Raw genomic sequence first — 12,500 nt, 5'->3', positions numbered from 1 at the left:
ATCAGCCAGAAGAGGCAACCTCATTTTCATCTGGTCGACATGTTTCATCTTCTGATGTAAAGTGGTGTTTATGTGGTTATAGGATGTATAAATACTCTCACATCAGAAACAGACCTCTTGTACACTTACAACAAGAAGAGCGTGTTTATTTTTAAGTACCTTTCATTAAACAGGCATTTGAGAGAATTCAGGCACCCGATACACATCTAGATGCACGGTTCAAACTTGACAATGAAGACCTCAACGTTCGTCAATATCTCGTATCTCATGACGTTTCTATCCATTAAGGCGGTATGAATTGGAAATGACAACTCTCAGAGAATGAACCAACTCTCAGAGAAAAATATTGACAGCAATTATATGGTGTAGGTGTGGCTATGTTAAGAAATATGTGATTGCCAACCACACGGTTCCGGGCTCATTCTAACTGCGTAGCACCTTGGGCAAGTGTCTTCTACTATGGCCCCGGCTCAGTCAAAGCCTTGTGAGTGGATTTTTTGGACGGAAACTGAAATAATCTCGTGGTGTGTGTGTGTGTGTGTGTGTATGTGAATTTTCATCAATGATGAAAATATCAGTCGTAAAACGATATACTAAAGTTGCAATCACCTAGTGTTAAACAAAACTCTAATCTTTACACGAGCAACATAAACTTTAAAAAAAAATGACAGAAAAAAAACCAAGGAGAATTCGTAATGTTTTTACTTCAACTTAGGTTTGAAAGACAGGTAGTAGAAGATGCACTTCAGAATCTGAGCTCGTAGTGGTTCGAAATCAAATTTTTTTTTAGTGAATGAGGTGCTATCCAATACAGTACTGGATGATTATGCGACACAAATTCTATTAACTTCAGAAAATTGCGGCTAAATATTTAATGAAGCAGTGGAGACATTCCTAAGAGAAATAGCTCCGTGTTTAAGTGATAACATAATTAAAGAAGGAAGAAAACAGAATTAGCTATTCACCTGACTTTTTGAATCTACTCGCTCCAGAAGGAATGTCACTTTATAAATTTAATTAAGAATGTGGTGCAGTTGTTATACTCTTATCCATTCAGTAGGATTATGTAGTGGGAAAACGATTAGCTGTCTAAAAGAAACTTGCATAGAAGCAGGAAATTTCATCTATAAAACTCTGCTCAAGTGTTACTGATTTTCCTCTTGTTTTAAACAGAGATTACTTTTCGTTAAGTTTAACGTGTTCGGTAACAATAAGTCTCAAAAATAAACATTCGAGAAAAATGCACTATTTATTCGTGAATTAGTATTTTCTTTGGACAATTTCTATATAACTCTTCCTAGAGCGTATTCACTTTTTGACGTAAATATAAAAATAATACTTAATGATTTTCAAAGTAGTATAGGTAACAAATTCATAAGAAAGAAAAGGCTTTCAAAGATGCTGTCCTAAGAAATGCACGTTCAATGTCACCTATGTAGAATTTAACGGTGCCCAGAGTCAAATGCTCTTGGAAAAATAAATTTCAAAAGGAATTTAGTATTCCATGGTTCCCTGTAAACCTCCAGCAATCATAAACTTTTCAAAATAACATTGGAATTTCTACGCATGCGGATTGCTAGGTTACATCAAATCTTATCTGTTAATGCAACATCTCGTGGTTACTTCCCAACCACATAGTTCCAGATTCAGTCCCACTGCGTGGCATTTTGTGGGGCAAGTGCCTTCTACTATAGCCTCGGGCCGACCGAAGCCTTGTGAGTGGATTTGGTAGATGGAAACTGAAAGAAGCCCATATATATATATATATATATATATATATATATATATATATATATATATATATATATATTTATTTATTTATTTATATTTATGCGTGTGTCTTTGTGTCTATGTTTGTCCCCCCCACCATCGCATGACAACTGATGTTGGTGTGTCTATGTCCCCGTAACTTAGCGGTTCGGCAAAAGTGACCGATAGAATAAGTGCTAGGCTTGCAAAGAATTAGTCCTGGGGTTGATTTCTTTCAGGCGGTGCTCCAGCATGGCCGCAGTCAAACTGACTGAAACATGTAAAAGAATTAAAGAATATATATATGTGTATGTGTGTGTATGTATATATATATATGTATATATATATATATATATGTATATTCCATCTATCTATCTATCTATCTATCTACCTACCTACCTACCTACCTACCTACCTACCTACACACACGTTGCTTTTCAGTCCAGTCTCGAGTGTGCTCTTCAGCATACTGATTGCATCAGAGTTTATAAACCTTGAGGTGTAGGGTTTTTCTATTGTTTGTATGGAATTGCATCGACTTTTATTGTTTCCGTTGTTGGCTCATTCCATGTGAAGGCTTATTAAGGTCTAATATTTAATTGGATCTAGCAAGAAGGTTTTAAGTGGTTATTAGAAATAATACATCAGGAAATTTGTAGCATTAGATTCGTTGAGTTTAATATTAGCTAGTCATTATGCTACGGTGGATTTATGACATGTATGTGCACACACACACACACACACACACACACACACACACACATGCATACACGTGTTTGGTGTTTGTTTTCTTCCAATATGGCCATGTTCTGTGACTCCTCTGAAAGAATACAAGTGTGTATAGTAGTATGGTTTATGGAGGAAGGAAAAATTAAGACAAAACTCCCCGTTTATATAAAGGCCAAAACTACCCAACACCAAGTCCAATGTACCACACTCCTTAACCTTTCTATTACATCGTATATTGTTTCAACTTTTAATTCTACCGATTTTCTTTTACTTAACCACGTGCCTCTCCTTTCCTAATCCCCGTCTACTTTCGTCCACTAGAGCTAGTTTATTAAAAAAAATTCTTTTTTCATTATAAATGCATTTTCAGAAGCCTTTTCTTAAAGTAATATAAATTAATTCCACAACTATTTACCTTTATTTTATCTATTTTGCAATCTTAATATCTTACTCATGATTAATTTCGTCTGTCTTTACGTTCCGAGTTCAAATCCCGCCGCGGTCGACCTTGCCTTTCGTCCTTTCGGGGTCGATAAATTAAGTAGCAGTTCCATACTGGAGTCGATCTAATCGATTGGCCCCATCCCCCAAAATTTCGGGCCTTGTGCCTAGAGTAGAAAAGAATATCTTATTCTTGATTAGTATCATTAAAAAAAAAATTATTTTGTTCTTATTGATATTTTCATTATTACCATTATCATATTACCATTTTCTACAATTATTTTACTTTTTATACGTAATATCGTTACTATCATAATACTTATTCGTACTATTATCACAGCTTAAGGCGGTGAGCTGGCAAAATCGCTTGGACGTCGGGCAAAATGCTTAACAGCATTTCGTCTGTCTTCACGTTCTGAGTTCAAATTCCACCAACGTCAGCTTTGCCTTTCATCTTTCTTTCATTACTTCTACTCACTCTCCCTCGCTCTTTCTCTCTCTCTGTGTCGTAAGAAAAAGAAAGATAAATAGATAACAATATTGTTTATTTTTTTTCTTCGTCTCCACCTATTTTTCAATTGTTCGTGTTTCTTGTGCTTCAGACGCGAAGAAAGTTTTCAAGGTCCATGAAGAGCAGTAAGTGTTGTGAGGGAAAGAAGAGAGGGATGGGAAGAGAGAGAGAGAGAGAGAGAGAGAGAGAGAGAGAGAGAGAGGTATGGGGAGAGAAATAAATAGCGATATCTATGACATCATTCATAACAATTATCATTCAGTGAAGAAAAAAAATGAAGTAGTAAGAGAGAGAAAAAAGGAGAAACGTATCGAGAGAGAGAGAGAGAGAGAGAGAGAGAGCATAAGAAGAATGAAAGAGGATGAGGAATAGAAGGAAAAATAAAATATACAGTCTTATAGGGAGGCAGCATAGGAGGAACAAACGAATGTTACATGATGAAAGGTAGGGAGGAGAATCAGACGTATATGTATGTATATACACGCACGTACACACACATACACACACACACATGCTGAATGAAAACGAGAGAGAGAGAGAGAGAGAGAGAGAGAGAGAGAGAGAGAGATTTCTTTTGATGGGTTATTGATTGAAGTGTTCGTATTGTGTCACAAATGTTTGAGAAACAGGAGAAAAATTTAATATCAACGAAATTTGAACTCGGATACAGAGAAATGGGGAAGTCAACCAATTGTAGGGGTTAATATGGTTTGTTTATACAATATTAGACTTATATAAACACTAAAAATGGAAGCACATAGGATAAATATCATATAACTATATACAACAAAAAATAGATTTTATAAATTATTCAAGATTAATTATTTAATTTAAAAATTCAAAAGTTAATACTGTAGATTGTTAATTTCTTTTACCTGTGGTAGATGACAGAAGAGTTTGATATAATGGAAATTTGAATTAGTAGAGCTATGATGATCCAATGATCCATATTCTTAGTGCCGCTCGCAGCAACTGAGTTTCTACAAAACGGACGTTGTTACAACAAAAATGTGGACACATAACCCACTTCGACACTGCACCCTAAATATTTGTATCTTTTACTACACTCAAATAAATAATGCTTTAGACTTTGCACCAAAGAAAACACACGGGTTTGTCCTTAGCCTAGCGCAGGGGTTTTCAAACTTTTTGACTTGCGGACTTCTTTATATTTCAGGCTTTACCTTAGGGACCCCCTTATAAACGCTTATGAAATTTATACATAAATATTTGCTTAAAATAACATTTTTACATTTGTTTATTTAACAAGGTTTATTGTCAATTAAAAGATTTCGATTAAAAACCATATAAAAAATCAAATTGCCCATAAAAAGTATTTGCTGTTCACGGACCCCCTGTCTTGTCCTTGCGGACCCCCTGTGGTCCGCGGACCACAGTTTGAAAACCACTGGCCTAGCGTATATTCGAAAGTGTTTGCTTTTTATGAGCATACTCTCACAAATTCTCTTCATTGAAGTGTCAGCCTTTAACTTCCTTATAAATTCCAGTATCAGCTCGCAGAGATGTACATGTTTCTTTAGATTTATTTCCCTTGCGAGCTGTAAAAATTGTCAAATCTCTGAAATATCAAGGAAAATTGCAAAGCAGCACAAGTTGTTTTGGGTTGGTGGTTATTGCTACAGAGGGCACTGAAATATGCTAAACCTACTAGTTTAGCATAAATATTACACAAAAGTAAACATACAAAGTGTAGTCTATTTCGAACTGATTTGATATTTGTCCCTTAGTATGTATTATTAAATAAAACATAAATTATACATGGTTCTGTAAAAATAAAATTATAACGGAAACAAGTTTGAGTTAATAAATTTTCAACGAATTTATACTTACTATTTCTCACCACGAAAACGTAATATTTATTAGACGAGAGTATGAAAGCGAATAATAAAGAGTTAGTAATAGGGTGAAGATGATAAAAAGAAGCAGAGAAAAGAGTGTAAATGATTTCGAATACTAGGTGAATTAAAGGGAAAGCTAGTTAGTGGGTCGTATATAGTGCAATAAAGAAAAGAGTATGTGTCTTTCTGAAGAATGTCAAATAAATAATTGGATGTGGAGCAGCGAAAAGTTTGCCTTCGGTCCTTATTTTTTCACGGCCCCATTATCCTACAGTCTTTCTTGTACATCGATAAAACTAAATGTGGGGCAAGCATATTCCATATCAGGGGACTGAAATTTTAGTTTTTATTTAAGAAGAATTAGCCATCTTTGGTGGGTATGCACTCAGAATATAAAATATGCTTCTAAACCACTGAGACTCAAAAGATGGCAGCAGAAATTAACACTGATAGTCACTATCTTAACTTATTTTTCGTTCGGTTCATCTGAAATCTTGCTCAATTGAGTAAAGTCTAACGCGGTTCCATTGTACATAATTTTATACACACAAAAATGCATCAATGTATTTACCCCCCTCACACACGCACAAAGGCATTCTCTGTGTTCTGGAAGCTTCTCATTCTTGCAGATCTTTCTGTAATGAGGAATTCCGCACTACGAAACTTTTATGTTTACTGAGTTCCATGTAGAATAGAAATCAATGAAATATAGATTTTGCGTTAGGGAAATTCATGTTACAGTAAAATTTCCAAGAATGCTTTTTAACGTTGGGGTGCATATATATTACACACACACATGTGGAACACACATGTGAATGAGACTGGTCTGTAGACCTCCGTCCATCGTACAACCTGGATCTGGCGCTCTCTGACTTCCATCTGTTCAGTTCGACAAAGGAGAGTCTTCGGGGGACTATGCTTTCACGGTGACGAAAGGTGATAGCGGCTGTGAAGGAGCGTTCATAACAGCACACACCGAATTCTTTTCAGAGATGATTTGCGTTTAAGGATGGCATAAATGCATCCCTTTTGATGGAGGCTGTGTTGAGTTGTAGCGTTGTGTAGAGGAAGAAGAAGAAGAAGAAGAAGAAGAAGAAGAAGAAGAAGAAGAAGAAGAAGAAGAAGAAGAAGAAGAGTGAGAGAGAGAGAGAGAGAGAGAGAGAGAGAGAGAGAGAGAGAGAGAGAGAGAGAAAGAGTTACTTTACTGACATGTGTAATTTGAATGATCTGTCAGTTAAAAATGTTATGCACATTTGCATTACATTCGGGTTAACTTTTATGTGTCTGTGTGTTTACACATCGACGCACATTTCTGTGTGTATACACACACACACTGACAACGTACGCACACACACACGCGCGCACACACACACACACACACACACACACACACACACACACACACACACACACACACACACACACACACACACACCTATATACATAATGCATGGAAACATTTCTAAAGCAATTTTTCTATTATTCTACTCAAAGGCAGATAGCAGCGCTAAACTAATTGGAGCTTCAGTGACAAGTATGTAAACTATGGTAGGACGTACTAACGAGTGCTGAGTTTGGTGAAAGGCACTAACTGAAAAAAAAAGTCGTTTTTGCTACATGCCATAAACTGCGGCGTGGTTTTTATCGAAAATGTGCTCATATGTATACATACACACACACACACACACACACACACACACACACACACACATATATATATATATATATATATATATATATATATATATATATATATATATATATATATATATGGAGAGAGAGTATGTGAGAGATAGGGAGAGGGACAAAGAGAGAGAGAGGGAGTGAATAAGAAAGAGAGAAATACAGATGATATATATATATATATATATATAGATAGATGCAGAGAGAAAGATGGAGAGAGAGAAAACGAGAAAATGGCTGTAAAACATATATATATATATATATAAATATCGGTGTATGAGGAGAAGTTAGTGAGAGATGAGAAATGCTGGAGATGAAAGTCAGAAATAGAGAGAAAGGAGAGGTAGAGCGATAGTGTGACATATATATAAAGAGAGGAGAATATGTGAAAGTGAGAGTGTGAGGCTGAAATGTTAACAGTGTTTCAGTGTAAATAAAATATTGAAGTGCTTCACATGTTGACTGTGAACGACAAATTTGGAATACATTGTGAAAGAGAATAGAGAGAAAGTGTATATAAGTGAGAGAGAGGGTGAGTGAAAGAAAGAGAGAGCGTTGATAAGAAAATGAAAGCGAAAGAAGGGAAAATATTAAGATAAAGAGAATGGTTAAAGTTGTTTGACGATTTGAACCTGATCTCCATTCATTACTCTCTTAAGAGTAATCTGTATGGAAGACTATGAAGCCAGACAGCCAGCTAGCCGGCCAGCCAGCTAGCCGGCCAGCCAGCTAGCCGGCCAGCTAGCTAGCCGGCCAGCCAGTTCGCCTGACAATTAACCCCTCAGCTAAGCTGAAACTATATTTCATACGTTGCTCCAGGAGAGCAACATACTTTTGAACCATACAAATCCTGTAAATCTTTAGCTTGACCCATTTGCGAGTGACCTTACTAGTTCCTTTGTCAAGAGATCTCCCAACGCAATTGTGCTGAATCTATTCAAGTTGTCTGTTAGCTGTCATATTTGTTGCATACTTTGATTGCAGCTTCACACTTAAAATACATAAGATACCGAAACAGAATGTCGTCTACGTTACTCATTTGCGTACATCTCTCTCAAAGTCGCAGTCGCCAAGGGTGACACATTCTTCCATGGCTAGAACCAGACACGTTGATAAGAACCTACTGGCTTGACAGAAGTATTACACAAATACAAGCATACAACATATTTCGACACGGTTTAATCTTTATTTCTTAGTGAGCATTATTAGATGTAAAAGTAAATCATGCCATGATACTGCAAGAACAAAGTTATAATAACGAAGACCTATTACAGCTAATAAGATTTCGACGATTTTACACATACAACTTATTACTACGCACACGTAGTATTTATTAGACGAGAGTGTGAAAGCAAATAAGGTTGAATATGGATAAAAAGGAAATATTAAAACCCTCATTCGAAACCATCGTGTCTCCAAGTAATCTGTCTATTAACGTCGGAGTACGTAGCCACTATACGTCTAAAAACAACACACACACGCTACGCGCACGCATAAACAAGTTGATACATACACGCACACACACGCGCACAATCACACAAATACGCATGCGCACACGTATAGACTCACAAAGAATTCGGACTACAATCTAACAATCTTCATCAAACACTGATGGATGCTCTTCTTTTATAACAGTTAAACATCTTCAAAGAAGCACAAATGGGTCTTCAATGGAAAACTGCCTATAGTTTTGGGCCAGTGAACCTACTGTATGCAAACGTTTTAGATCGCGTCCAAGAAAAAGCTATTCAAATAATTACATCCACTGAATGTTTCTCAAATATCTGTTCCATTATTAAAATGACTTTTACTGTGTATTATGCTATCACAGCAAAATGTTTCTCTGACCATACTCTCCCAAGACATTCATTCCCAATTTCATCCTGAAAACGGTTTTATTCCTTATATTCAGACTTAAATATTTCACCTAAATCTACCTTCTCAGCCGATGTTGACCTTTCAACCATAAACTAACAACAGTTAAACCTTATTCAGTTGTCCCCGTAGAAAGCATAAAAAAATAAGGACCTGCAACTTTTCTTGTAACTAGTAAATCATAAGGAGAAACGTAGATACTTGAATAGATAGATCTATTGATTGATAGATCAATAGAGACTTCGAGAGAGAAAGAGAGGAATAAGGTGACAGAGGACGAAAAATAATAGCTATGTAAGAAAGCAAGAATGTAAGGAGAGAGAGCAGAAAATATAAGGATGAGACGAAGAGATAGATAGATAGATAGACAGAGAGAGAGAGAGAGAGTGATGAAGAAGGAATTGAAAGGGATGGTAAGAAATGATAAAATATAGATGACGTTAAAAGAGAGAGACTATGAGAAAAAGAGACAGGTTTAAATGATACACATATCTGCAGAGAGAGAGAGAGAGAGAGAGTGTGACAGGGATAGAGAGAAAGAGATAGATAGATAAATAGATAGATAGGGAAAGAGAGGCAAAGAGATAGAATGAGAAAGAGAAAAAGTGAGAGAGAGATAGAGTGAAAGAAGAAAGAGTGACTGAAAGAGAGAGACAAAGAGAGAAAGAGAGAGAGAGAGAGAGAGTGATGGAAAGAAATAGAGTGAGCGAGCAAGAGCGAAGAAGGGCTTTTGCTGAAGAAGTAGACGCTTACCTTCTGTGAGAAAGACTCCTGCATTAATTATCAAAAGAAGTTGAAGATAAAAAGTTTGATATGATCATTAATTATGTAAGACTAGATGCAAAATCTAGCAAGAATTACAAGACAACCGCATTGAATTTATGTACGAATTAATGTATTTCTTTTTTTGAAGAGAATTTTCTAACTTATTTAATGATTTAATACAGTTCGCACGATAATTTTAATCAATCGAGATTACACACGTATCCAGGTGAGGCAAACTTTGTTGAATAATGTGTGACAAAACCAAAGACAAGTGCGATAGCTAAAAAAAAAACAACAAAAAACAAAAACAAAATGTTGTTACAAAGAGTTGATATCGTTGAGTCCCAATGAATTGAAATTGGAAACAGGCTATATATATACATGCATGTATGTTTGCGTGTGTATGTGTATATATATATATATATATATATATATATATATATTTATGTATGTATGTATGTATACATACATATATGCATACGCACACATAAACATATATGTATGTATATGTATATATGTGTATGTATACGTGTGTGTGATTGTGTCTATGTTTATGTGTATGCATGTATATATATGTGTGTGTGTGTGTGTGTTTGGACATGCCTGTATGCGTGTGCGTTTGCGTGTGCGTGTGTGTGTGTGCATGTATGTATGGACACATCCACATACACAAACATATGTTGTTAATTCCACACCACAATGCTGACGTTTTAGACAAAATTATGTTGTGGAATTGGCAAGATCGCTAGGACACAGTATAGAATGTATTTGTTTGTATGCCTCGAATATTGTTGTATTTAATTATTCCTTTTATCCCATCATCACTGCAAAAAGAAAGAAAATGGAATCTGTTGCTTAACTTAAGAAAAAAATGTTTCTAGATATTAATATAAATAAAAAGATATGAATAAATAAAATAATTAAACGAGATTTTCGAGTCTCTGTGGAGAATTATTTCTTCATTGCCTGAATCATGAAGTCATGGAATCTTGGTAAAGAAAGAGAGAAAGAAAGAGAGTGAGAGAGAGAGGGAGGGAGGGGAAGAAAGAAAGAGTGATAAAAAGAGACTGAGAGAGAGTGAAAGAGAGAGAAAGAGAGAGGGAGAGGGAGAGAGAGAGAGGCAGATCGAAGAAGAGAGGGAGATCGAAGCAGAGAAGGAGGGAGAAAAAGAAAGAGAAAGATAGAACAAACACGGAAAGAGTAGGAAGTGAAAAGAGAGCCTGAGACAGATAGAGAGAGAAAATGGGAAAGAAAAAGACAAAGACAGGGACAGAAAGGGAGAGAGAGAAAGAAAGAGAGAGAGAGAGCGAGGAAGAGAGACAGAGAAAGAGAGAGTGAAAAAAGGAGGGGTCAGTTAAAATATCGAACCTCTTTCATTTAACAACTTTTATAAGGTTTAAAGAAAGATAAAAAATTGAAATATTTTTGAAGAATTCCAGAAAACGTTGAAAGCGGTTATTTTCTGCTTATGACAATTCTTTCTACTTTGCAAATTGTGCGGAAAACGTCTAGACATGACACTCTGCTGTCACTAGTAAAGAGAACTAGCTTTGCCTCCTACATTTGGGTCAGTCTCATGGAAGTTAAACCTAAACAATTTTTCAAGAATTTTGCTGAATTTCCAGAAAAATCACTATATACCTTATTAAGGTATATTGAATTGGTTGTTAATTTTCGACCATATATTGATATTGCAAATCCTTCTAGATCTGCACAGCGTAGTTTTCAGCATGAAATTTTTCCACACTTATGTCACATCATATTTGTCACGCACGTCACACCAGGTAAATGAGAATTGTGAACAGAGACATTGTTGTCCAGCAAGCTCTTTTAGCATTTTCTGGAATTTAAATGTCAGTGTAAATAAACACCATGAAACGTTTTATGCTGCTCTGGAGAAATTCAGAGGAATTTGCAGTTAATATTTTCAGGTGAAAAAAGGTTAATTTGTGCTAAGTTACGCACATCGCTTTTTGGATCGTCTTCAAAAATTTCAACGTACATTCAGGTAAAATACTTTTTTGCTTAATACTTTATGGGGTAGACAAGCATTACCGTGAAAAGTGAATCAGTACAATAGCTGTAAATGTTAAAAAATTACAGCTTAGCTATTTCATTTGTGTCTCTGACTGTCACATAAGTCACGCGAGAATGGCCCGTTTGTATTTCAAACAAAGTCGAAAAGATAGGGTTCCATAAGCTAACGAGTCTTAGAGAAAGCTTTAGTGAACGCCTCGCAGTTAAATAATGTCTAGAAAATTTTTAGTTGGGGAGGGTTAACTCGTCTACAACTTTCATAATAACGAAAGAAAACGAAGCGCTCATAAAATGAACTATCGCTGCAATTGTGTACAACAGCGGCGATTCCCATTCAGTGGTACCTACTAACAGAGAAGCCAGCGAGGAACAAATATCTACAGTTTCACTTAATGTGCTAGAAATCACAGCTAAATCTCTCTCAAATTACACCCGTTACTGTCTTGAAAAAAAGCAGTACAACTGCAGATTTGTAAAATCCGAGAAATGAACGCACGGATCATGGCTTGAACGCCATTGGTCACATGTCCGCTCTGTCAGCGCTGCCTTGAGCGATGGGAGGGTAGTTTAAATAGCATCCGTCACCACCAACATCACCATCATCTCTCACTACATCCCTCAAACCCGCTAACAACAACATCAACAACTACGGGCTGACTGACGCTTGGGCTGTAACATTTGGGATTTAAGTCGGTGTTAGTGTACGTAATGTCGTAAGCCATTACTTGCGTTGCTAATATTTTCGAAAAGGCGCAACAGTCAACGCACACGCGCGCACACACACACACACACACACACACACACACACACACACACACACACACACACACACACACACACACACACACACA

At 36.3% G+C, this 12,500-nt stretch overlaps 1 protein-coding gene across 18 annotated transcripts in view; it reads right to left on the bottom strand.

Moving 5' to 3' along the window:
- Positions 1 to 12,500, bottom strand: part of LOC106880009 (soluble guanylate cyclase 88E) — a 298,134-nt gene that overhangs the window by 65,765 nt on the left and 219,869 nt on the right. For 9 of the 18 annotated variants that reach the window (XR_016243586.1, XM_089359427.1, XM_089359440.1 and 6 more), the window contains one exon: positions 9,601 to 9,618. The exons of the other annotated variants lie outside the window; for them this stretch is intronic. Coding sequence is in view for 8 of the 9 variants with exons in the window: in XM_089359427.1 (XP_089215553.1) it covers positions 9,601 to 9,618 (18 nt within the window). In the remaining variant the exon portion in view is untranslated. The remainder of the gene's footprint in view (positions 1 to 9,600; positions 9,619 to 12,500) is intronic. 18 annotated transcript variants of the gene reach the window in all.

The sequence above is a fragment of the Octopus bimaculoides genome, chromosome 11, assembly GCF_046866305.1.
Source record: "Octopus bimaculoides isolate indiv1 chromosome 11, ASM4686630v1, whole genome shotgun sequence".
NCBI lineage: Eukaryota > Metazoa > Mollusca > Cephalopoda > Octopoda > Octopodidae > Octopus > Octopus bimaculoides.
The sequence above is the reverse complement of the archived record's forward strand: the minus strand, read 5'-3'. Positions and strand labels throughout refer to the sequence as shown.